The 27,268-nt window shown below is 45.1% G+C and overlaps 1 protein-coding gene across 20 annotated transcripts; it reads right to left on the bottom strand.

Annotated features, from left to right (window-relative positions):
• Nucleotides 1–2,253: 2,253 nt before the first annotated feature.
• ZNF619 (zinc finger protein 619) lies at nucleotides 2,254–26,194 on the bottom strand. 20 transcript variants are annotated; one of them, XM_084987852.1, is made up of 6 exons: nucleotides 25,835–26,194; nucleotides 25,389–25,474; nucleotides 20,337–20,463; nucleotides 19,456–19,560; nucleotides 14,156–14,250; nucleotides 2,799–2,971 (listed from the first exon to the last, which is right to left on the bottom strand). In XM_084987852.1, exons 2-6 carry the CDS (start codon nucleotides 25,410–25,412, stop codon nucleotides 2,840–2,842), a joined length of 483 nt encoding a protein of 160 aa, XP_084843978.1. In that variant the 5' UTR covers nucleotides 25,413–25,474; nucleotides 25,835–26,194; the 3' UTR covers nucleotides 2,799–2,839. The 20 variants fall into 20 exon arrangements, with proteins under 20 accessions (XP_084843979.1, XP_084843980.1, XP_084843981.1 ...); XM_084987853.1 differs by lacking the exon at nucleotides 14,156–14,250 and having other exon boundaries at nucleotides 2,254–2,971; XM_084987854.1 differs by lacking the exon at nucleotides 14,156–14,250 and having other exon boundaries at nucleotides 2,254–2,971; nucleotides 25,962–26,194.
• Between the last annotated feature and the right edge of the window lie 1,074 nt (nucleotides 26,195–27,268).

Genomic DNA, 27,268 nt, shown 5'->3' with positions numbered 1-27,268 from the left:
AGGCGTCTGAAGAGCACAGAAAAATTTAACAGGCAGAGAAGGGGTAAAGCAGAATAAGAGACAAAAAATATACATATACTATTTTATTTTAATTCTCATATCAATACCTTTCAAAGTGAGGAAGCCATTCACCTTTCATTTACAAGTTTTGCTTTAAAAGTTTATCAGCCAAAAACTGGTTGAGAAGATCAATAAAATTTATATACCGCTGGCCAGATTACTCAGAAAAAAAATTTCCTATATTAGTAATTAAAAAGGTGAGTTCACTGCAAATAAAAGGATAATAAACAAACATTATGGGAGTTCCCCTTGTGATACAGCGGAACCAAGGAATCATGAGGTTGCTGCTTTGATCCTTGGCCTTGCTCAGTGAGTTAAGGTTCTGGTGTTGCCATGAGCTATGGTGAAGGTTGCAGACATGGCTTAGATCTGGCGTTGCTGTGGCTCTGGTGTAGGCCAGCAGGTGTAGTTCCTATACAACCCCCCAGTCCGGGAATCTCCATATGCCTCGAGTGCAGCCCTAAAAAGCAAAACAAAAACAAAAACAAAACAATGTCTTCTCTCAAAAAAAAATTATCAAATAGAATCTAAACTATAGTAAGGAGTTCCTGTCATGGCTCAGCGGAAATGAACCCAACTAGTAACCATGAGGACGTGAGTTTGATCACTGGCCTCGCTCAGTGGGTTAAGGCTCCTGCATTGCCATGAACTGTGGTGTAGGACACAGATGCAGCTCGGATCCCAAGTTGCTGTGGCTGTAGTATAGGCCGGCAGCTGCAACTCCAATTTGACCCCTAGCCTGGGAACTTCCGTATGCTGCAGGTGCAGCCATAAAATAAAATAAAAAAATAAAATAAAATAAAATAAAATAAAATAAAATAAAATAAAATAAAGAGTTCCCGTCTTGGCGAAGTGGTTAACGAATCCGACTAGGAACCATGAGGTTGCGGGTTCGGTCCCTGCCCTTGCTCAGTGGGTTAAGGATCCGGCATTGCCATGAGCTGTGGTGTAGGTTGCAGACACGGCTAGGATCCCGCGTTGCTGTGGCTCTGGTGTAGGCCGGTGGCTACAGCTCCGATTCAACCCCTAGCCTGGGAACCTCCATATGCCGCAGGAGCGGCCCAAGAAATAGCAACAACAACAACAACAAAAAGACAAAAAAAATAAAAATAAATAAAAATAAAATAAAAAAGCAAAAATAAATAAATAAAATATAGTAAACGAAAAATACACCATGACCAAGAGGGTTTTATTCAAGGAATGCATGAAAAATTGGTTTAACACTTGAAAACCAAAGTAATTCACAAACTAAAAAAGAAAAATCATATGATCATCTACATAAGCAAGAAAAAGCATCGGTCAAAATCCAACATCCATTCCCGATTAAAAAAAAAAAAAAAAAACTCTCGGCAAACTAGGAATAGAAGAGATCATTCTAAACCTGATAAAGGGCATTTACAAAAACTTACAGTGAAGATCATGCTTAATTTAGTTGAAACACTGAATGTTTTACCCTAAGATCAGGAAGACATCAAGAATATTTGCTCTCGTCACGTCTACTCAACATTGAAATGGAGGTTCTAGCCAGTAGAAGTAGGCAAGAAAAAAGAAATAAACAGCATCCAGATTGGAAAGAAAAACGTAAAATTGTTTTTATTCATAGATGATGTATCTCTGTAGAAAACCCAATGGAATCTATAAAAACATTACTAGAATTGCTTTATCCAAGATGACTTTCCAATCTGTGGATAGGAGTGAAAAGTGAAAATTTGTATGTTATGATGCAAATTCCACTTTTTAGTGAATTTCCATTTTTCAGTCCTAACTGCCAAATCTGTCCTAATCAGTCACCCCACACTCCCTTGTTTTTTTCCATCTTGATTATGCCTTAGTTTGGGAATTCTTGTTTCTCCACTCCCCTTAATTCCTCCCTTCCCCAAACACACCAGACAATGACAGATGCACAGTGGAAGCCACAGTCTGGACCTGGATCCGGAGTTGAAAGTCTTTTTTTCTTAGGGCAGCACCTAAGGCATAAGGAAGTTCCCAGGCTATGGGTCAAATCCGGAGTTACAGCTGCCCTCCTACACCAGAGCCACAGCAACACCAGATCCCAGCGGCGTCCTCTATCTACACCGCAGCTCTCGTCAACTGCCAGATCCTTAACCCACTGAGAGGCCAGGGATCAAACCCGGATGCTCATGAATACTAGTTGGGTTTCTTTCCACTGAGCCACAACCGGAACTCCTTTACTTTTTTTGTTGTTGTTGTTTGCCAATACTTTTATTGAAGTAGATTTAATTCCATACATTCTTTTTTTGTTGTTTTTTTCCCACTGTACAGCAAGGGGATCAAGTTATCCTTACATGTATACATTACAATTACATTTTTCCCCCACCCTTTCTTCTGTTGCAACAGGAGTATCTAGACAAAGTTCTCAATGCTACTCAGCAGGATCTCCTTGTAAATCTATTCTAAGTTGTGTCTGATAAGCCCAAGCTCCCGATCCCTCCCACTCCCTCCCCCTCCCATCAGGCAGCCACGAGTCTTTTCTCCAAGTCCATGATTTTCTTTTCTGAGGAGATAGATGTTCATTTGTGCTGGATATTAGATTCTAGTTATAAGTGATATCATATGGTATTTGTCTTTGTCTTTCTGGCTCATTTCACTCAGTATGAGATTCTCTAGTTCCATCCATGTTGCTGCAAATGGCATTATGTCATTCTTTTTATGGCTGAGTAGTATTCCATTGTGTATGTATACCACATCCTCCGAATCCAATCATCTGTTGATGAACATTTGGGTTTTTTTTTTTTTTTTGACATGTGTTCTCTTGACATCAAGAGCATGAGAGGGCAGAGAAAAGGAGCCACAGAGGCTGAGAGGATGCTTGCTCACCGGGCGCCAGGTAATCTGGAGCATGGCAGGAGTCTCTGCTTTGCACATGTCCTCTGCGACCTGAGAAGTGACACTGAAAAAAAAAAAGAAGAGGCGCGGGTTAAGAGTGATGCTGTCTCGCACCCCGCAAGTATCTTCTGTTCGCCCATGCCCCCTTGCGTCCCGTTACTCCCTCACCACAAAGGAACAGGGGTTGGAAAACCCAGTACTATGTCCCAGGAGACCGAAATCTGTTACCCCAACACGGATACTCGCATCCCAGGCAACCACTAAGCCCGGGCAGCGCAGGCGCAGAGAAAGCGTGGGTCCGCTTTCAGCTGCCTGCTTGTTTGTTTGTTTGTTTGTTTAATTTATTTATTTATTTTGTCTTTTGTTTTTTGTTGTTGTTGTTGTTGTTGCAATTTCTTGGGCCGCTCCCGCGGCATATGGAGGTTCCCAGGCTAGGGGTTGAATAGGAGCTGTAGCCACCGGCCTACGCCAGAGCCACAGCAACGCGGGATCCGAGCCGCGTCTGCATCCTACACCACAGCTCACCGCAATGCCGGATCGTTAACCCACTGAGCAAGGGCAGGGACCGAACCCGCAACCTCATGGTTCCTAGTCGGATTCGTTAACCACTGCGCCACGACGGGAACTCCTGTTTGTTTGTTTTTTGTTAACATTCCAAAGCCATTCTATTTAATAGAAAATTCTTCATGACACCTCTCAGGCTGGAAACAGAGCTTGGTGTAAAGAGCCTCATTCTGATTAGATTTGTCTGACTAAGGCAGCTTCTTGACCTATCCCCACCCCCAAGAGATTTTCCTAAAAACTATGGGACAATCAGGGAGGTAGTATATATATTCCTTTCGAAATAAGGGCAACCTGACTCCTCCCAGAAGGTAAGTTTACAACACTGGCTCCTGAAGCAGGAGCCTCCCTGCCCAGCTGTTTGGGAAAGCGTCCAACTGGCTCATCCGGAAGTGTGTTAACGGTTTTCCCCCTCCTCTCTAGGAACTTGGGAAGTTTCCCATCTCTGTGGTTCCCTAACCCAGCCACAACCACTCTGTCCCCACTTTGGGAGACAATAAGGGTCAGACTTGTCAGCCAGGAGGCTCGGGTCCTGAGGCGCGCCCACCCGGTAGCTTCTGGGGGTGGGGGGACGCTGGCCGGCTGGCTCAAACCACAAAATGGTTACAATCCTGCTGATTATCCAGCGTCCTCTGGCCTCCACCACTTCTAGTTGCCCTTACAGGTAATGAAGAGGAACCATTACTGCACTTATGACCTAGCGGCCTGGGTTCTGCGGCTACGCCCATGTAGGAGAATTGGAAAGAGTGGAGCCCATCATTTCAATGGCCAAATGTATGAGTCGAAAGCATCAGCTACCTAGGTCCAGAAACCTAGCTGCACCGTTTATTAACTGTGACCAGAAGCAAGTTGCTTTGCCTGTTTCATTGTCTGCTAAATGGGTATGACAGTGGTACCAACCACAAAGGACTGTTGAAGGATAATAAATGAATTCATGGGTTGGCAAAGTGTCTGTACAGTAGTGCATGAACGTAATAAATGCTTGTGAGTTTGTTTTCTAATTGCATTATTTGTTTTTAGAGATACAAGTGCAGTGAGGGCTCCACTGTGTGCACAGTTTAGGAAAAGAGCTATTAACATTTAGCCTTAGAGCCCTTTCTCACCTATACCTGGATGTGTGTTCCAGGCCCAACCTGGAGAAATTCAGTGCTTCTACCCAGAAAGGTTTTTAATTAAAAAGGAATCTTCAGTTAGTGCAACTACAGAGGGCCTGGACAGTAACTGAACCAGGATATGGCTTCTCTTCTGTGGCCCCAGATGCTACAGTATCCAGAGACTTTCCCTCTGCTGTCTCAAATGCCCAATAATGAGGGCCTTTCATACACTAAATAGCCAAGTCTCCTGCATTTAGGCATCTGCTGCATATTGCTTCAGCCTAGCTCCCTTTTGTAACTACACATAAAACATTGAAACTAAACCAGGAGTTCCTGTCATGGCTCAGCACTTTAACGAACCTGACTAGCATCCATGAGGACGCGGGTACAATCCTTGGCCTTGCTCAGTGGGTTGAGGATCCCGTTTTGCTGTGGCTCTGGCGTAGACCAGCAGCTACAGCTCCAATTGGATCCCTAGCCTGGGAACCTCCATATGCAGCGGCTGCAGCCCTAAAAAGACAAAAAGACCTAAAAAAAAAAAAAGAAAAGAAAAGAAACCAAAACTCTAAATAGCATTAAAAATCCCCAAAGGAAAAATATGTTGGAGTTCCTCTGTGGTGCAAGCAGTGGGTTTAGGATCAGTGTTGTCACTGCAATGGCTTGGGTTGCTGCTGTGGCATGGGTTCAAGGCTTGGCCTGGGAAGTTCCACATGCCACAGGTGTGCCCCCCCCCCAATTTATTTAATAGCAAAAGGAAAAATGTTTAAAATGTATTACTTTGTTGCAATCAATTTATATTCATTAATTAAATTTCCTTCTGCTAGTCACTTTATAGTCTTATATAATAGCTAAGATTTATGGGAGCTTAATATGTGCTAAAAACTGTTTATAAGCATCATCTCTTTCCATCTTCACTTCTGAGGTAGGTACTGCTACCATCCTCATTTTACAAGTGAGGAAACTGAAGCCAAAGAGGTTTAGAAATCATCTAAAGGGATTTCCCTTCGTGGCGCAATGGAAATGAATCTGACTAGAATCCATGAGGATGCGGGTTCAATCTCCGGCCTCACTCAGTGAGTTGGGGATCCAGCATTGCCATGAGCTGTGGTGTAGGTTGCAGATGCAGCTCCAATCCCACTGGCTGCTGTGGCTGTGGCGTAGGTCAGCAGCTGTGGCTCCGATTCGACCCCTAGCCTGGGAATTTTCACATGCTGCAGGTACAGCCCTAAAAAGCAAAAAAAATAGAACTCATCTAAGGCTACACAGCTAAAGGAGTCCCGGGAGCTATAAAACATTTTAAATATCGTGGAAACAATACAGAGAATTCCCTGGCTCCACACCCCAGCCTTTGCTGCACTACTCTGTCCTCTGAATTGCCTAATGTCATCAGTTTTGCAGTCCTCCTGCTGTCCCTCTTAGAGTCACACCCTACTAATATAGTGTCTCCATAGTGTCTTCCAAATTCCCCTAAGTTCCAAGGCCTCCAAGGACAAGTGTGAACTACTGGCACAGGAGGCCTGCTTGCTGGCCTAGTCTGTAGAAAGTGATGTGGATTTCTAGCCCCCAGAAAATTTCACTGGCGGGTGCTTCCACTTCCTGAAATCAAATGGATCTTCTGAAAAAAAACATGTCCTCTCTCTAACCAAAGTTATCTCCCGGTCTGGATAATCTCATCTCACCTCAAACCACTTTTCCCGAAACACCCCTTCATGTGTGTAGACACACATCCATACCTGCTATACTGCCAGCAAAGGGGAAGCCCAAGTCTGGCCTTGACTCCCCTGACAGGTGATCTAAGAACAGCTGTCAGGAAGCCAGTTTACCTGGGACCACACTGTCTGAAGCAAGGCTGCCTCCCCCTGGCTTCCTGCACTGCTCTCTGGTTTGAAAAAAGGCAGTGTCTCAGATCTAAGGAGAAAAGACTCCGAGTGAAACCGCCCCTCTCTTGCAGACCAAGTAGCATTACTTCCCTTCACATCTCTCACCACCATCCCTAGACTCCCTTAACTTTTTTTTTTAGGGCCTCACCTGTGGCATATGGAGATTCCCAGGCTAAGGGTCTAATTGGTGCTATAGCTGTTGGCCTACACCACAGCCAGAGCAATGCCAGATCCGAGCCGCGTGTGCAACCTACACCACAGCTCACGGCAATGCCGGACCCTTAACCCCCTGAGCAAGGCCAGGAATCAAACCCACAACCTCATGGTTCCTAGTCGGATTCGTTTCCACTGCGCCATGAGGGGAATTCCTAGACTCCCTTAACTCTTGTTCTGCAATGACCACCCTACACTCCATGACAGCCCAGCCCCTACCCTGACCCACAGCATAATAACTTCTCCTTCAGTTTACTTCTCCATCCACTTGCTGGCAAAGCACATGGCCTCTCGAGATACACCACTACAGTCCAATATTCAGATCTGAGGCTCGGCTAGAGAAGAATCCTGGCCAAGTGACTGCTTGGGTTGGAACAGAAAATAGCTTCTAAAGAATGTGTCCAGCGACCCTGACCATTGACAAAGATTCTGTCCTTGACCAAACTCTTGCCATGCTCTTTGAAACTTTTCTTGGGTAGGCCTTCAAACCTTGGCATATAACAAGTTGAACAAAACATTAACATCATTTCTAACAGTTCAAGGCCACATCCCTAGGATTGACTCTACCCCTTTTAGAGGGTCTGCCTGAGAAAATCATAGCCCATCAAAAGAATGTAGCATTTGTTGGAGTTCTAATTATGGCTCAGCGGTTAAGGAATCTGACTAGCATATGTGAAGTCGTGGGTTTGATCCCTGGCCTTGCTCAGTGGGTTTAGGATCCAGCATTGCTGTGAGCTGTGGTGTAGGCCAGCAGCTACAGCTCCCACTGGACCTCTAGCCTGGGAATCTCCATACGCCTCCAGTGCAGCCCTAAGGAAAAAAAAAGAATGTAGCATTTGTTCCAGGCAACTCCTGAAGATAGAGCCTTTGTCTCCCAGTCTCCCTCTGAGGGTAGGAACCTAACTTCCATAAGGGCCAGCTGGCCAACACCGAAGGGTTTCACTTGACATCCCTGATCTACTGAGCCTCCATTTGCCTCCCTCCCTACTTTCTCATTCTCCCTTTCAAAGGCCAGGTCACCTCTGTACAAGCTAAGGCTGAGTTCAGTTCACCCTGGACTCTCTCTATTGCAAGTTATTACTGATGACAACCTGTGCGACTTTATTCTTGACGATGACCGAGAAGGGTCTCCTCTCGAGAGATGGCACAGGACGCCAGGACCGAGAAGGGCACAAAATGCAGGTGGAGGCTTAGCCATGGATCAGAGCAGGAAAAGATGCTCAAGTGGGCCGGTGGCTGACGCTGGGCGCAGACCCGAACAGAGCGGCGGGAAGCAGGCGATGCAGACGTCTCCAGGCACCAACTAGGAAGGCAGGCACAGAGGCGGGTGCGGAAACCCGTTCGGTAAATGAACGAATCCACCACCACAGGCTCAGGTCATAGGGCCTCACTGAACAGGCTCTTCCAGGTCAACGCTCTTAACCCAGCTCAGACCAAGGAGATGAAGAGCCGCCTTGGCTCGGTAACCGCTGCTTACTCTGTGGGAGGGCCAGCGCACTCCTCAGCTCACCAGCCAGCAGCGAGCTGGAAGCACAGCGGGAGCCCACCGTCTGCTCTAGGAAGCCCAGAGGTTTCCCTCTCGTTGGCGCGTGAGTCCCAGGCGCCCACTCTCTTGGACCAGCCCTCTCTGTAAGAACCGTTTGAGATAACCAGGCAGCAGCAGTCTTGTGGCAACCCTGCCTGCCCAGACCTCATCGGCTGGCTGCAGATGGAGCAGCTGGGCTGCGTGCAACTGTGATGGAAAAGTAGGGCCTTTAGGCGTCTGAGACGTGGCATCATAGGTGGAAACAAATGTTTGTATATCTTCTTAATCTCTCCCTATTCCCGAGACCCAGACCAGGGGTAGACTGGTAAAGATTAACCCAACAGTCTGAAGTCAGCTCAATCCCTGTTCCTTCTAACCTCTGAGGTCTTCTTAAGGCAAGATGTGACACATTGAGTGCTACCCTTCTGGGAGAAGGCTAGAAACTAGAGGATTGTAAATTATAAATGCTGAGCACTGTCAACTGAGTGCATTATGATTTAAACTGAACTGTAGGAGGAGGCAGAGGTCTGTGTAGGGTATAAAGAGTGTCCAGAATGAGATCTCTCTGAAGGTGCTACTCAGCTTGGTGGGATGAGGGCTGGAATCTGGGCAGTTAAGGGAGATGCAGGGAATACCCTGCTGGAGGCCTTTCCTTCCTCAGACATGGCAATGGTAGCTAGGTTAAAGGAGAAATTATGCAGCCACATTGTTTTCTTATCACCAACCCAGCTTCCATGTTGGATTGGCTATGAAAAGAGAAGGAAAAGCTAGAAAACTATAACCAGAAATGAATCAGATGGAAAGCTATAACGAGGGAGCCAGACTTGCTGATGCTGTCAACTATGCATGCACCCCAAAGAAAAAGGCCCAAGAGCCACAGAGATTCACCCTCACTCAACCCATGGCCAAAGGTACCTGTTTACCTTCATACGCAGAGCACAGAGGAAATCAGAAGAGACCAGATCTCCACTTCACATCACACCACCATCAACTCTACCCCTGTCACAAGCCATTAATAAAGAGAGATCTGAATGCACACAGAGCTCACTGTGAGCCAGGAAATATTAATGAAGGATGATCAATGCCTCCAAGGAGCCTGTCAAAGATAAATTGCTCAAAGCTTACAAGTAGTAGGGAGAAAAATATCCTGAAGTTATCCTAATTGCCAGGAGACATGGAGCAATAGAAATGAGGGAAAAGGTTGTAATCAAATAATTCAGTGATACCTTTTGGGTGTTTGCCCCTTACCAAAGGGTGGAGCCCCAGAAGCCTCACGATACTGTATGGCCCACCCGGGTCACCCCCCCCAACCCCTTACCAGAGGAGAATAGGCAGAATGTGAACACAAACTTTGCAATTCAGATTCTCTCCTAGGAATTCAGAATTAAGTCTGGGAGGGCCTCAATTTGGGCTGGTTCCTGGAATGGAGTTGCAAACGTGGGACCTATGGCAGCTTCTGCCTTGTTCCTGGAGTATAAGAAAACATGAATCCAAAGAGGGAAGTAGTGATGGGAAGTGAGGAAGCTGCTGAGAAAGGTGGAGTGTGCTGCCTGTCATTGTGACTGCTTGGGTTTCCAGCTTGCTGCTGCAGTGTTGTCCTCAGATGTCAGGAAACACACAGGAGTCCTTACAATAAATTAAACATATTTGAGTTAATTCAAGGTCTCTGCTATCCTGCCATGTACCTTTCCTGAGGGAAGTGTAACCTCATGCAACTTGGGAGTGAAGAGGGGGAGGTCAGCTGGTGGTTTTTTGTTTTGTTTTTTTTTTTTCTTTAGGGCCACACCTGAGGCATATGTAAGTTCCCAGGCTAGGGGATGAATTGGAGCTGCAGCTGCCGGCCTATGGCACAGCCACAGCAATGTGGGATCTGAGCTGTGTCTGCCTCCTACACCACAGCTCATGGCAACACTGGATCCTTAACCCACTGAGAGAGGACAGGGATCAAACCCGCATCCTCATGAATCCTAGTTGGGTTTGTGAACCGCTGAGCCACGAAAGGAACTCCCCAGCTGGTGATATTGTTATTTCACTTTCAGAGAAAATAGAAACTTGTGAAAGAACACCATGTTGTAATTTAAGTTATGTATGAGTTTATTTTTACATGGCTGTCCTTTCTGACAGTTACATCATGGCCCTTTTCAAAAACCATCTGATTGTCTATTAAGTGCCAGGCACCAGGCAACACTAGTCCTTGCATTAGAAAGTGGCATGGGAGTTGCTGTTATGGTGCATCGGAAATGAATCTGACTAGCAACCATGAGATTGGGGGTTCAATCCCCAGCCCTGCTCAGTGGGTTAAGGATCTGGCATTGCCGTGGGCTGTGGTGTAGGTCGCACACATGGCTCAGATCCTTCGTTGCTGTGGCTATGGTGTAGGCCGGCAGCTGTAGCTCTGATTTGACCTCTAGCCTGGGAACCTGCATATGCTGCAAGTGCAGCCCTAAAAAGCCAAAAAAAGAAAAAAAAGAAAACACAATTATTGTCAATTGCCTACATCTTGACTGCTTTTCTTAGCAATGATTCTGGATGAGGGAATCTTTGCATATTTTGGATGCTCTGACCCCAGCTGAATAAATAAGTTTGGTTTTTGCCTTTTATTCCCCTGAATTCTGAATTTCACAAAACTTACTAAAGAATGAAAATAAAGAAAAATTCTCAACATCTTACCAACCTTTTAAATTTCTCCCTGTGATGAGGGAAATTGGGGGGGGGGGTAACAAATTTTCTAAATCTTGTTTATGCAACTATATTCATTAGTCAAAACTCACCAAACTGTGTACTTTAAAAAGGATGGATTTTGCTTTTTTTTAGGGCCACATCTGCAGCATATGGAAGTTCCTAGGATAGGGGTCAAATTGGAGCTGTAGCTGCCGGCCTAAGCCACAGCCACAGCAATGTGGAATCTGAGCCACATCTGTGACCTACACCACACACATCTCACTGCAACACTGGATCCACGACCAACTGATGGAGGCTAGGGATCAAACCCGTACTCTCATGGATACTAGTCGGATTTGTTTCCACTGCACCACAATGCAAACTCCTAAAAGGGTGAATTTTGACATTGCAGGTTAAGGATCTGGCATTGTTACTGCAGTGGCTTGGGTTGCTGCTGTGGCACAGGTTCGATCTGCAGCCTGGGAACTTCTGCAAATGTGGCAAATAAATAAATAAATAAATTTTACTATCTATAAAGTGTATCTCAATAAGCCTAACCCAAACCAAAACCATATGCCTATCTCCTCCTTGCAGATACAATTTTATGGTGTTATAACAATGTACGTATCATTTGCTTAGTACTCATTCCCACATAATCATGTAAGTACCCTCCAAGTTGCTACACTGGCCTGAAGCAGTGATTGTGAGAAGAGTCATGGCCTCTAATCACTAGATGGAAAGTATGGCCAAACTGGTCAGATTATAACACCTGTTAAGATTAGTGTCCTTGGAGTTCCCTTCATGATGCAGCAGAATCCGCCTACTAATCATGAGTTGTGGGTTTGATCCCTGGCCTCGCCCAGTGGGTTAGGGATCTCGTGTTGCTGTGAGTTGTGGTGTAGATCACAGATGTGGCTCAGATCTGGCATTGTTATAGCTGTGGTGTAGGCTGGCAGCTGTGGCTCTGATTCAATCCCTAGCCTAGGAATCTCCATATGCTGTGGGTGCAGCCCTGAAAAGCAAAAAACAAAAAACAAAAACAAAGATTTGTATCCTTTAAACTCTTCTTGTTAGTGTTACCAAAGTAGTTAATTATGAAATTAATTTAAAAGTATGACCCCTCACAAATGAATCACAGAGGATGTGGAGTAGTCTGAAAACATGTTGAGGGCACCTATGGGAACTGATCAGCAAAGAATGCTCTTCTAAGGCAGGAACTACAGCAAGTCACTGTCTGATTTTTCTTCTCTTTCTCTCTGTTCTCCAGTGTGATGTCAACAAGAGCAACCTGTGCCTAATTTAGAGATTACTATACTCAGGTACCTGCCCTCAACTGTACAACCCATGTCACTTTTTGTACCTACATATTTGAGTGGGCACCAAAAGTAAACAATGATACAGATGGAAATAGCAAAGAAGCCCAAAGAGAAAAACCACATCCTTTTCAAGTGTATTCTTTTCCCTAATGACTTCCTTGCTCAATAGCTTAGTTACACAAGATCCTCATAATGGACATCATCAAGGCAATAAAAAAAAAAAAAAAACCCCAAGGCTCAGATTCCCCACAATGAACCCCGCCACATGGCCCTCCCTAAATCCTAAAAGTAATCATTGGATACTTTCTCTGATTATTTTCTCTTACAGACTTTGTGTTTTCCCTGCTTCATGAATTATGATGGCTCATCTCACTCTAAGTTAATTTCCCTAAAACCCCAAATGGCCTGCCAACTCTTCCAACTCTAGTAGCCCCAGAAGGCAGGAGGGGACTGATGGTAGGCCCAAACTGGACAACATAAAGAACAAGCACTACCATTTCCTACCCAGGAGATAGACGAAAGTCATTAAGCATGGTCCTTAAGTGTGAGAACGTAAATGGATCTGGGAAAATAATAATGACTGACTTGCAGAAGAGCAGAATATCAAGAGTGACATGGCCAGGAACCAGAGGGAAGTCTGCTAGTCTAGGAACTTCGGGGTTGAGAACATAAAGTTTCAGGATATGAGGGGATGATTTCCCAGGAGAAGCAAGATCCTGAAAGAAATGCACTATTTGGACAGGTGAAGAACTGATCGTTTCATATGTGGAGCAGCACAAAGACAGGTACAGAGGGAGGAAGCAGCACTGTATGCGGAGAAGGCAGGGGAGAAGCCCCTGGCACGGCTGGGGCAGAGCTTGCATGTTGGGAAGACAGAGTGGGGAGGATTAAGGAGGAGCAGTGGGGCTTAACCCGGGTTGGCCCTGTAACTTGGGCGGGTTTCTTCCTACTGTGCAGTTTCTGATGCTGAATGAAACTTGCACTCCATTTGAAGGATTTCCCGCACACCCTACATTCATAAGGTTTCTCCCCAGTGTGAACTCGCTGGTGCTGAAGCAGGGTGATTTTCTGATTGAAGGCCTTCCCACACTCCTGGCATTCATGAGGTCTCTCCCCTGTGTGGATTCTCTGATGTACTGTAAGGCGTGAGCTACAACTGAAAGTTTTCCAACATTCATTACATTTATAGAGTTTTTCCCCAGTGTGGAACCTCTGGTGCTGCAGGAAGGCTGAGCTCCGGTGGAAGGCCTTGCCACACTCTTTACACTCATAAGGTTTCTCCCCAGTGTGGATTCTCTGATGCTGAATCAGGACTGAATTTGAACTGAAGTTTTTCCCACACTCCTTACACTCGTAGGGCTTCTCGCCAGTGTGGATTCGCTCATGGATAATACAGTCATAGCTACACCGGAAAGCCTTCCCACACTCCTTACATTTAAAGGGTTTCTCACCAGTGTGGATTCGCTGATGCCTGATAAGTTTTGAGTTGTAGCTGAAGGTTTTCCCACACTCCTTACATGCATAGGGCTTCTCTCCCACATGGAGTTTCTGATGCTGAAGGACGTGGGAGTTTTGACTGAAGGCTTGTCCACACTGCTGGCATGAGTATGGTTTCTCCCCAGTGTGGATTTTCTGATGCCGTGATAGTTTTGAGTTGTAGCTGAAGGCTTTCCCACATTCTTTACATTTGTAAGGCTTCTTGTCCATGTGAATTCTCTGATGCTGGTAAAGGTCTGAATGTTGATTGAAATATCTGCCACACCCACCACATTTATAAAATACCCGTTCTCTGGAGAGGCCCTGCTTTGTAATGAGATGTGTGTGGACACCACAGCTTCCTTCCAGTTGTCTGGCTCCCCCCTCTCTTTCAACAGTGGAGGATGTATGATCCTGGACTGGCAAAGCTGTGAGACTGCCATTCTTTGAGTTTGTTTTCTTCCCTTTGTTATACACCTGCAGCTTTTCTAAGCTGTTCTCAAAGTGAGGGGGAACACCCACCAGCAGTGCCTCTGTTATTAGTCTGTGTGACTCTGGTCCTTTATAAATGTTCGGCTCTGGAGTTTGCCCTCCATTCTCAGTCTTGGTTTTACCACCTAGCATGATAAAAAGAAAATATAACAGTCACTTATTTATGCTATGGGGGAAAGGGATTAAGGAGTATTAGCTTGCCCTGGACATAGATATTTTTTGGAGAGAGACAGAGCTTCCTAATGGGCCTCAGAAGGGAGAGTAAAAATATTGGAGGTGGAGAAGGCAAGTAATGCCATTAGGACAACAAAACCAGTGCAGACAGCAGAAGCTGTTAATGGAGATGAAAGGAAGAAGAAAAATAGGAATGGGGTGGAGAAAGTGCTGGAAAGGGGAGTGATGAAAAAAGCAGAGGGAGCTGAGGTTGGCTCCAGATATATAAACTTATGCAGCTCTCACACCACATGGTGTCCAGAGACCTAGATGGTGCTGTCTGTAACAGTATATCCCAAGGCCCAATCAGAGCAAGAAACCTACCCAATGCTCTAGAATATTCTATAATCTTTAAAAAGATGTTCTCTATCACACGTCTGACTGGGGGAAAAACAGTTTGTAACACTGCCTGTTGTGAGGGGTTCATAACAGGATCACAATTTCAAAACCCAAGTACTGTAGTCTGGGAAAGAGACTTAACTTTGAAAGGAAAAAAAGACACAGCTGGTCAAAACCCTTCTAGAACTGGAGATGGCAACTGGTGGGGACGGAGGACTTGCATTCTCACTGGTAGCACTACACACAGAAACCATTTTTGCCTTTTCAAACACCAAAGATCTGACAAATGACACTTCTAGTTTTTTGTTTTTGCTTTTTTTAAAGTTAATCCTTTCGGGAAATGAGTTTATTTTATTATTATTATTTAAAAAAATCTTTTTAGGGCTGCATCCATGGCATATGGAGGTTCCCAGGCTAGGGATCAAATTGGAGCTGTAGCCACTGCCCTACACCACAGCCACAACAGAGCAGGATCTGAGCTGTGTCTGCAACCTACACCACAGCTCATGGTAATACTGGATCCTTAACCCACTGAGTGAGGCCAGGGATTGAACCTGTGTCCTCATGGATGCTAGTCAGATTCATTTCTGCTGAGCCACGATGGCAACTCCTTAGGGTTTTGACAGACAGATAAATTTACCTACTTATTTATTTATGTATTTATTTCCAAGCCCTTGGTGTGCAGAAATTCATGGGCCATGGATCAAACCCATGCCATAGCAGCAACCTGAGCTGCAGCAGCACCAGATCCTTAACCTGCTGTACCACCATGGAATTCCTTCCTGAGTTCTTTTGATCATGACTCATCATTTAGATCCCAACCCAGTATACACATGCTTACACATCTACATGCACATAAAACTGAAAAGGAAACAAAAGTTTTACAAAACAATACCCTTAATTAATAAGAGTAATGAGTATATGATGGATTTTATACTATTTTGGTCTATTTTATTTAAGTCTAGCACTGTCTAATTTTTTTTTTTTTCTTTATAGACTGCATGTATGGCATAATGGAAGTTCCAAGCTAGGGGTTGAATTACCAGCTATGGCCACAATGCTGGATCCTTAACCCACTGAGCAAGGCCTCATGGATGCTAGCTGGGTTTGTTACCACTGAGCCACAATGGGAACTCCTAGCAATCTAAGCATAAATACTGAGCATAACTTACTGAGGAGTTGCAATCCAGGGTTTAAAAAATATTGTTCAAGATGCTCAAGAACAGTGGTCCTCAAAGTGTGATCCCCAGACCATCACTTTCTGGGAACTTGTTTGAAATTAAAATTATCAGGCTATACCCTAGTCCTACAGAATTAGAATCTCTGGAGGTGGTGTCCAGGAGTGTGTTTTAAGTCCTGCTAGTGATTCTGATGCACATTAGGGTTTGAAATCCATTGATCTAGAAACCAAGAGTCAGTTGAGGCTGTTATTAAAAATTGTTTAAGGCGGAGTTCCCATTGGAGCTTAGTGAGTTATGAAGCAGATTAGTTTCCATGAGGATGTGGGTTTGATCCCAGGCCTCGCTCAGTGGATTAAGGATCCGGTATTGCTGTGAGCTGTGGTATAGGTTTCAGATGCAGCTCAGAGCTAGCATTGCTGTGACTGTGGCTGTGGCTGTGGCTGTGGCCAGCAGCTGCAGCTTTGATTTGGCCCCTAGCCTGGGAACTTTCATATGCCACAGGTTCCACCCTAAAGAGCAATAAATAAAATAAATAAATAAATATATAAAATTGTTTAGGAGTTCCTATCATGGCACAGTGGAAATGAATCTGACTAGGAACAATGATGTTGTGGTTCCTGGCCTCACTCAGTGGGTTAAGGATCCGGCGTTGCCGTGAGTTGTGGTGTAGGTCGAATTCTCGGCTTGGATCTGGCATTGCTGTGGCTCTGTCATAGGCTGGCAGCTGTAGCTCTGATTAGACCCCTAGCCTGGGAACCTCCATATGCCTCAGGTGCAGCCCTAAAAAGACAAAAGATGAAAAAAATAAAACTGTTTAAAGCTGCACTATCTGATAAGGTGGCAACTCGCCACATGTGACTATTTAAATTTATTAAAATAGAACAAAATTTAAAATTCAACTCCTCGAGGGTTGCACTAGCCACATTTCAAGTGTTCATGTGGCTAATGGCTACCATATTGGACTGTGCAGATATGTAACATTTCCATCACTGGGGAAAATGCTACCGGGCAATGTTGGTTTAAAGCCACTGACAAGCTAAATAAACAATTGTGCAGTTGCAGCAAAGGAAGACACTGACAACCTCAGGTGGGCTCCTGCAAAAAGTTTTTTGTCAAGGTGACCTGAAGTCCTGGGGTCAATCTAAAGGCACTAATGAAGACAGAGTAGGGGTGAATTAGAAAGGAGCATTTAGTTTACAGGGTTTCTAAATAGCACTAGAGACTGAGAGGGACAATTGAATTAGAAATGCTATACACCAAATCTCTGGATGGTTCTTTACATTTACTCAATTCAATATCTTTCAAAAAAGGAAACCACTCATTCCCAATAAGGAGGCTTTCCATGAATCAATCAATGTGATACCTCACATTAATAGAATGAATCATAAGATGACCTCAATAGACACAGAAAAGTTTTTCACAAAATTCAACATCTATTCATGATAAAAACTCTTAACAAATTAGACATAGGAGCAATATATCTCAACACAATCCATGCCATAAATGACAAGCACATAGGAAGCATCACACTCAGGGGTAAAAGGTTGAAAGATTCTCCTCTAAGTAGAGGAACAAAACAAGGGTACCCACTCTCACCACTCCTATTCAAACAGTGCTGGCAGTCCTAGCTAGAGCAATCAGGCAAGAAAATAAAAGGTATCAGAAATGGAAAAGAAGAAATAAAGTTGTCTATTTGCAGATAACATGATTTTTTGTTTTGCTTTTTAGGGCTGCATCCATGGCATATGGAGGTTCTCAGGCCAGGGGTCGAATTGGAGCTACAGCTGCCAGCCTATGCCACAGCCATAGCAATGCAGGGATCCAAGCTGAGCCTGTGACCCACACCACAGCTCACAGCAACGCCGGATCCTTAACCCACTGAGAGAGGCCAGGGATCGAACCTGCAACCTCATGGTTACTAGTCGGATTCATTTCTGCTGTGCCACAATGGGAACTCCAATAACATTATTTTATACAGAGAAAATCCTAAATATTTAACAAAAAACCTTGTTAAATCCAATAAATGAATTCAGTAAAGTTATAAGATATAAAATTAACAGAGAAAAATCTACATAATTTTGAGTTGCCGCTGTGGCTCAGTGGGTTATGAATCTGACTGCAGTGGCTTGGGGTGATGTGGAAACATGGGTTTGATCCCTGGCCCAGTACAGTGGATTAAAGGATCTGGCATTGCTCACAGCTGTGGCCCAGATTCAATCCCTGGCCAGGGAACCCCTACATGCCACGCGTGCAGCCATTAAAAAAAAAAAAAAGAAAAGAAAAAGAAAACTATACAATTTCCACAAACAATGAATTCTCTGAGAAAGAGATAAATTGATCCCATTTACAACAGCATCAAAAACAACAGAATTTTGGAAGTTCCCGTTGTGTTGCAACGGAAATGAATCTGACTAGTAATCATGAGGACACGGGTTCGATCCCTGGCCTTGCTCAGTGGGTTAAGGATCTGGCGTTGGCATGAGCTGTGTTGTATGTGGCAGAGTTGGCTTGGATCCTGCGTTGCTGTGGCTGTGCTGTAGGCGAGCAGCTGTAGCTCCAAATTTTACCCCTAGCATGGGAATTTCCATGTATCATGACTACAGACCTAAAAAACAACTAAACTAAATTAAACTAAAATTAAACTAAACTAAACTAAACTAAACTAAACTAAACTAAAATACTGGTGTTCCCATGTGGCTTGGCAGGTTAAGTATCTGGCTGGCATTGTCACTGTAGTGGCTTTGGTCACTGCTGTGGGTTTAATTCCTGGCCTGGACTTCTGCATGCTACAGGTGCAGCCAAAACAAAAACAAAAACAAAAAAACCCAAAACAATAAAATACTTAGGAATAAATCTAACCAAGGAGGTTAAAGATCTCCCTCTAATCTAAAAATTACAAGACATGAAGTTCCCACTGTGGAGCAATGGGATCAGCAGCGTCTCTGAAGTGCCAGGATATAGGTTTGGTCCCTTGCCCAGTGGGTTAAAGGATTTGGCACTGACAAAGCTGTGGCATAGGTCGCAACTGCAGTTCTGATCTGATCCTTGGCCTGGGAATTCCATATGGCACAGGGAGGCCAAAAAAGAAAAGAAAAATTGTCAATACTACCAAAAACCATCTATAGATTCAATGCAATCCCTATCAAGATGACAATGGTATTCTTTACAGAAGTAGAAAAAAACACTCCCCCAAATTAACAGGCTTTCTTTCAAAAACTAATTTAAAACTGAGTGTTTAGGAATTCATAAAAATTCCATTCTCCTGTACAATTACACACACATACAAAATGTTCTTACAGAAACAAGTTCTTACTATATTCTATTTATATTCTTAACTTACCAACAGAAGCCTATTTTCACTACAAAGGGTTTGAAATCATTTACCTTTCAAAGAAGAATGACAGAGAAAGAAATGCCTGGACTAGTCTTTTCTACTTTGGAGCTGAAAGTCTAGCAAGGGACACTTTTCTAGGTAAGAGAAACCATTTTCATTGCCATAACAGCCAGATGACAGAAGAAGAATCTTTTTCATATTAAACCACTAAAAGACCAGAGGATGCCAAGCTGGAGAGGAAGATGGTAGGTTCTCCTGCTTACCTGTGCAGACACCTCTCAGGGCCTCTCCCCAGGGATCTAGGCCCCGTGGTGCCTCCCCTCGCTCCAGCTGGAATATCAGATCTGGTTTGGAGAATGGAAATGCTGCTGAAGAAGAAAAGGAACAGGAAGCTGAGGAGAGTCTCCCCCGACCCTTCTCAGTCCACCTTCTGCTTTGCCAGGTGGGAGAAGTGAGGCCAGTGTGGAGATGGCGGGTCTAAGGAGGGCTCAGGTTGTTTTGCTCAGGAGGAAGATTATTGTGGCCCTGAGAGCACAGAAAACTCCCACTGTCATATAGGGGGTTCTAGGAGACTCTCACACAGAGGAGACAGGGCTCATCTCCTCCATAGAATTGAAAGAGTGAAGGAAGGCAGGTGGAGACTTCTCAGTTCTCAGTGCTCAGAGTGCAGCCCCTCCCAGAAAAGTTCCCACCAGGAAAGGGGGAAGTCTCATTTAAAACCAAAGTGAACCCAGGAGTTCCTGTTGTAGCTCAGCAGAAATGACTCTGACTAGCATCCATGAGGACTCAGGTTGGATCCCTGGCCTCGCTCAGTGGGTTAAGGATCCAGTGTTGCCCTGAACTGTGGTATAGGCTGAAGACGCAGCTTGGATCATGAGTTGCTGTGGCTGTGGTGTAAACCATTGGCAACAGCTCTGATTTGACCCCTAGCTTGGGAAGCTCCATATGCCACAGGTGTAGCCCTAAAAAAAAAAAAACCAAAGTGAACCCAGAACTTTCTCCGTCAGCTACTCCTGCAACTGAGGATCCAGGAGTTTGGCTCCTGGAGCATCAATCCTGGTAGTATAAGAGACCCCAGATCCACTAAGGAGGAAGCCAGAAGCCCCTGAGGGCAGAAGCTGAGTTTCAAGAAAGAAGGACTTACCCAAGGAAGTTAGGTTTACATAATTCTCCAGCATCACCTCCCTGTACAGGGCCCTCTGTGCAGGGGCCAGGCTGGCCCACTGGTTCTGGGTGAAGTACACAGCCACATCCTCAAAGGTCACTGGCTCCTGAAACAAGAGGTTCCTGGTTCAATCCTTGTCAATGGAAGAGTCCATGGCTTTGAGCCCCAGAGAGGGTGTGACTGGGAACCCCAGTCAAGGACAGCCCTCAGCCAGAATCCCCATTTTTAATGTGCTCACCTCTGGGGCCTTAATACTGTTGTCCCAGGCACACATGCTACACCTGCTCTTGATCTGCTTGGTGATCACAGCAACCCCATGTCTGGTTCTGTGAGCCGGGTCCATCTTTCTGACATGTTTTTTAAAATGATCACAGCAGGTATCTTTCATCCTGCCTCCCCTCATCCTGAAGCCCCCATCAGGATGGTCCACTTAGCTCCCCTATGGTCTGCCCCTTCCATGTATTTTACTACGAACAGAGGGGCGATTCCACGGGCACAGTGTTCCTTTCATTCTGGATAGCTTCCCCTCTTCCCCACATCTCGCCTTATCAGGAAGGTGGTTGTCCCCTGAAGACAACGCACAGTGTCATCTTCTTACCTACCACACCTCACTCCAGGGACGGGATGGCAATCTCCTCCTCTGGGATCCCTGGGCATCATGTAAAAACCTGACTGTTCTAATGGAATGAAGCTGCTATCTTGAGCATGGACCCTGCCCCCTGATCTTCTAAGTTCTGTTCAACTTGCCAACACTGCCCTTTATTTATTTTGGCCACACCTGTGGCATATGGAAATTCCTGGGCCAGGGATCGAATCCCATTGGGAACTCCCTACACTGACTTCTTCACCAGGTGTGTCTCTTCCTGCCTCCCACTGGGGCCGTTTCTACCTTCTCAAAGTTCTTTAGGCTGTTGTGCCTTTTCCTGTACTAGTTACTCTTACATCAATTCACTCAATCATTAGAACACATCTGTGAAGTAAGAATTATTATTCCCATATCTAGATGATGAGAATCAGTGATATTAAACACTGGTTTGTTTTTTGTTTTTTTGTCTTTTCTAGGGCCACACCTGCAGCATATGGAGGTTCCCAGGCTAGGGGTCTAATCCGAGCTGTAGCTGCTGGCCTACACCAGGGCCACAGCAACACCAGATCTGAGCTGCCTCTGCAATCTATACCACAGCTCACGGTAACACCGGATCCTTAACCCACTGAGCAAGGCCAGGGATCAAACCTGCAACCTCACGGTTCCTAGTTAGATTCATTAACCACTAAGCTACGACGGGCGCTCCAAGCACTTTTAGATAGACAAACTGGAGACTCCTCTTTATCTGCATATTTATGACAAAAATTGTATAAGGATGTAAAAATTTCAAAATGAACTGACCACTTATATAAATTAGTCTCATTATAATGTCTCTCCCTGACTCACTGTCCCGTCCCAGCCTGTCATGTCAACAACATTGTCTTTGTGCTTAGTCCCTTATGGGTGGAAGAAATAGCCAAAGAGGTACCAGAGGACTGTAGCTATCATTGCAAAGACTGGTTCAGACAAGAATCATTGATGGATGACAACCTAGGAGGAAACTTTTATGAGGAGCAGGGTGTCTACATGATTGTAAATGTCTCCCCACCGACCTCGTATCTGCAAGGGGAAAATAATAATTATACAGTGAAGAAATCGGATAACACCTTGATCAGGAAATTTAAATGTGGCTAGTGGGTCTGAGGAACTGGATTTCTAATTTTTTTTTTTTTTTTTTGGCTGCACCTGGGGCATGCCGAAGTTCCTGGGCCAGGGATTGAACCTGAGCCACACCAGTGACAATGCTGAATCCTTAAGGGCTAGGCTGCTAAGGAACTCCTGGATTTCTAATTTTAATTCATTTTAATTTAAATAGGTACTTGTGGAGTTCCCCTCGTGGCTCAGTGGAAATGAATCCAACTAGGAACTATGAGGTTTCGGGTTCGATCCCTGGCCTCTCTCAGTGGGCTAAGGATCCGGCGTTGCCATGAGCTGTGGTGTAGGTCACAGACACGGCTCGGATCTGGCATTGCTGTGGCTGTGGCATAGGCTGGCAGCAGCAGCTCCAAGTAGACCCCTAGCCTGGGAACCTCCATATGCCGTGGGTGTGGCCCTAAAAAGACAAAGACAAAAAACAAAAACAAAAAACCAAACAGGCCCTTGTAACCTATTATAGTGGCTCCCTCACTGAACAGTGGAGAACAGACCCTTTGATGACTCCAAATGTTAATATTCTACGTTTATTTCCTTCCGAGTCAACTAAAGAGAGTCTGGTCCTAACCATTTTCCCTCATATTATGGCTACCCCCCTCCACACCTAATTGTCAGTATGTCCTTTGTTCTTTATTCTTTTTGAAATTCAGCTACTAAACATCCTGCTCCATCTCTGATCACTTTGCTCTGGTCCATTGTTAGCACTTCCTCCTCTATTATTAAATCAACAGGGCTATTGGGAGTTCCCTGGTGGTCTAGTGGTTAGAATTTGGCACTTTCACTTCAGCGGCCTGGGGTTCAATTCCTGGTCTGAGAACTGAGATTCCACACCAGGCTGTTACAAACCATGGCCAAAAAATAAATAAATAAAATAAAAATCAACACTGCTATTGTTTTCTCTATATGGGAAGGAGGCTACAGAGGCAGGCAGCACTGCATAACAGTAAACAGTACAGATTTTAGAGCTGTAGTTCTCAATGGGGGACAATTCTACGCACCAGGAGATATGTGGCAATGTCTAGAGATGGTTTTAGCTGACATGACTGTTGGGTGGTGGTGATGCTGGAGGCCAGGGATGGATGTTGCTTAGCATCCTACAATATGTAGGACAGTCCCCCACAACAAAGCACTATTGGGCTCAAAATGTCAACAATGCTGAGACTGACAAACCCTGCTCTAGAGTCAGACTCCCTCGGTTCAAACTCCATCCCTATAACCATTTGTTATGAACTTAGATAAGACACTTAACTTTTTTCAGTTTCTGTATCTAGAAAAACTAGGATAACAGTAGTACCTAGCACGTGGGATGCTTGTAAAGACAGAGCTAATGACTATGTATAAAGCAAACATCACTTGGTACATGATGTTATATACAACCACAGATGAAATTGGGGGAACTTCCTAGAAGATTCCAAATAACAAATGTTTCTCATAGAGATTGTAGCAAAGACTGACAGTTAAATCTATCTATCCATCTCACTTCCGGGAAGGTTCCTAAAAGAGAGCAAACAGCTAAGAGATTTGCCCTTTTTTTAGCACCTTATCTTCTAGCTGGAATACACTTGACAGCTGGAGATCTAGCAGCCACTTGGACTATGAAGTAATCTTGAATGAGCACGAGAGCCAGGGCTAGCATGGCGGAGAAGAAAAACAGAAAAAGTCAGGATGTTATAACAATGGAGCCGCCACAACAGTCCTGAACTGCCTCTTTCAGATTTCTTTTCCATGAGAGAGAATTTTCTATCTTGTTTAAGCTACTGTCACTTGGGGTTTTCTTAGTGGAATATAATCCCAAGTGACTACTACACTCTGGGCAAAGCACGTGGAGAGAACAGATGCCTCCACAGAGGTCGAAACATTTCCTGACATGGAACAATATCGCTTTATGTGCTAAAAGAGAAATGGATGGTCCAGGAGTTCCTGCTGTGGCTCAGCAGGTTGAAAACCCAACATAGTGTATGTGAGGATCACGCACAATTCCTGGCTTCTCTCAGGGAGTTAAGGATCTGGTATTGCTGCAAGCTGCAGTGTAGGTGGCAGATGTGGCTTGGATCGGTATTACTATGGCTGTGGGTTAGACTGGCAGCTGCAGCTCTGATTTGACCGCTAGCTCAAGGAACTTCCATGTGGGACAGGTGCAGCTGTTAAAAAAAAAAAAAAAGGAAGCAGATGGTTCAATGTCCAGAAAAAGGAACCAAATACACACTGCTCTTAAGTTTCTGGGGTGGAGCTTTCACACTATATTATATATCCATTACATGATACACCCAGCTTTCACATTCCATGCTCTAGGACTCTGAAGAAAAATTCAATGATGGAGTTCCCACTGTGGCTCAGTGGTTAACGAATCCGACTAGGAACCATGAGGTTGCGGTTTTGATCCCTGGCCTTGCTCAGTGGGTTAAGGATCCGGAACTGTGGTGTAGGTTGCAGACGTGGCTTGGATCCCATGTTGCTGTGGCTCTGGCGTAGGCCGGTGGCTACAGCTCTGATTGGACCCCTAGCCTGGGAACCTCCATATGCCACGGGGGCGGTCCAAGAAATGGTAAAAAGACCAAAAAAAAAAAAAAAAAAAAAAAAAAAAAAATTCAATGAAATCATCCTCTACTACCAAGAAAACTCTGGTGAGAAAACTTCTTCCAATGTTGCATAAATTTGTGCCAACGAAAGATACAGCCTCTTACCTGGGGTAAGCTGTAGTCTTTGCAATAGGCTAGAGATACTGGCTTCAGCTCCAAATTCAGCATTCCTCCAAGATTTCACCTCCCTCATCAGTACATTTCCTTCAATGCTCCCAGTTTGGGCTGCATGTACCCAGAGTCCATGGTCTGAAGGGCAAACTCCTATCTGTAGAAGTGCCTATTTAAGCTCAGGAGATGGGCTTCTTCTGTGTATTATCAGGAAGAACAGCACTCCCCAAATTTTAACTTGCCCATTAATTTTCCAGATAATGTATAAATGTAGTTTCTGATTCAGGAGATCTGAGATTCTGCCTTTCTAATGAGCCCCCTGGTAAGGCCAATGCTGCTCATCTGTACACCATACTTGCAGTCTGGATGGATGGAGAGTCTCCCTTTCTAGGAGAATTTCTTGGCTGGTGCTTCTCTCTTTCCCAACCTGATCCTCCCATGTTTATCCTACACTCCCTCATCAATTCCCCTAACATACTCCTTTGCCATACTTTTTGATGGATGCAAAGCTAAGCCCAGGACTGGCCAAGTGGGGCTGCTGGTCCTGTAACGCCCTTTCAGATCTGTTCTGAATATGGAAAACTGGAAGAAAGCTCAGCTCACCTGGGACCACACTGTCTGGTGCATGGCTGATGACCCTTGGCTTCTTGTACTGCCCTCTCTGTTTGGAAAAGCAAGAACCTGCAGAGCTAAGAAGAGAAAATCAGAATGAGACCAACCCTATCTTATTTCCCATACTTGCTACCTCATCCTTCCTCAGTCTCCTCGCCACTATCATTGGAAACATAGTCTTAGGATACTTGATGTTCTCACTTCACCCTCGCTAGTGATTCAAGGTGCACTGCAACTGCTCCCTCTGTACACTCCACAAATTTGCCTAGTGATCATGGAAATTCCTAGAATCTCTGAAACAAGAGTCAAGCGTTGCAGTGTATTCATGCCTTTTCAGAAAAATCCTTGGCCCACTATTAATGCTTCTAGTGATCATGGCAAAGACCCCAAACAAGCTTCTGTAGAGAAAGTAAGTTAACAGAGATCCCTGGACCAACCACGCGCTGTCGGTCAAAACGGAAGCGGTGTTCTGGAGGAAAAGACCTGAATGTCCCTCTTGGCCAAGCAGACCAGAGACCTCATCCGGATCTGAACACTCCACCCCGGCAAGCAGGCGAACGTCACCACGAGTCAGAAGATGTCAGGCCGGCTCTTCGGGGCTGGAAAACCCATCTCGCCCCTCCGCTGGGCACAGGCTCACAGCGCCCCGAGGGCTCCTCTGCGGTGTAGGTGAGGTCCCGACGCCCGAGTCCCAGGATGGGAAAGCCGTGGGGCCACCCGGGAACGAGGTCGCGGAACCCAGGCTGCTCACCCTGAGACTCGCAGCCGCGCGGACTGTAGCGCAGGCGGAAGCGCTCCCGGCAGGAGCTCCTGGCGCCTCTCTAGGAAGTTGGGAGGCTGGCCCTTCTCCATGGTTCCCCCAAGCCAGACCCGCGACCACCGTTCTTGCCTAGGCTCTTCTCTATGGCTGTTCACCTCAAGTAGACCCTCACTTTCTGAAGGACAGAGATTCCACATTATAATTGGTGTGAAGTTTTGAATTCTGGCGTTAAAGCTTACTAGCAGCAATTTAACCTAATGAATTTATAGCCCCAGTCTCCTGCTTAGTAGCTGATTGACTGTTCTCTGACCTAAAATCTCAAGTCTAGGTTCAAATTCTGGCCCCACCATTTATTCACCACAGGGACTTGCGCGAAATACTAAACTCTTTCTCAGTTGAGAATGAAAATAGTTTCAAACTCAAATTCAATGGACTGAGTCAGTCAATTAACACAAAGCACTTAAAACTTCTGGTTGTAAACTACCACACAGATACAAGGCGTAATACAGTGATACAACGAATTTGGTCTTCACCGCCAGTTCCCGACACTAGAAGCTCATTAACATCTTTGGACTCTCTGGAACATTAAGACTATCTTTGTGTAAGCTGAGATGAAGGGAAGCTGGGGGTTCCTAGACAGCTTCAGGATGGGGGGCCCTGGTCACCAGAGCAATCAAGCACATGATGGGGACCTCCCACGTTTGAACTCTCACCCTCCACCCTACCACTGCTTAGAGCAGAGAGAAGCTGGAGATTGAGCTAATCTCAGTGCCAATGATTTGGTCAGCTACAACAAAAAACTCTTAAGAGGTAGGGGGTTCAGAGAGCTTCCACGATGAATACATGGAGGTGCTGGCAGAGTAGCAAGCTTAGGCAGATGGAAGCTCCATGTTGCTCCCATTTTACCTTGACCCATGCATCTCTTCCATTTGACCCTTCCTGAGTTTTAGCTAACCACTAACAAAGCTTTTCCAAGTTCTGCAATGAACTTTAGTTCTAAAGAATTACTAAATCTGAGGAAGTCATGGGAACACCAATTTATGGCTGCAGTGAGAAGTATTAAACCTGCAACTTGCAGTTGCCGTCTCAAGTGTGGGCAAACCCTGTTATC

This window comes from Sus scrofa, chromosome 13, assembly GCF_054392235.1.
Source record: "Sus scrofa isolate SSC_HxYL_T2T_F1_AM1 chromosome 13, Sscrofa_HxYL_maternal_Yorkshire_Landrace_v2.0, whole genome shotgun sequence".
NCBI classification, from domain to species: Eukaryota; Metazoa; Chordata; class Mammalia; order Artiodactyla; family Suidae; genus Sus; species Sus scrofa.
This window is presented reverse-complemented; position numbering and strand designations above follow the sequence as displayed.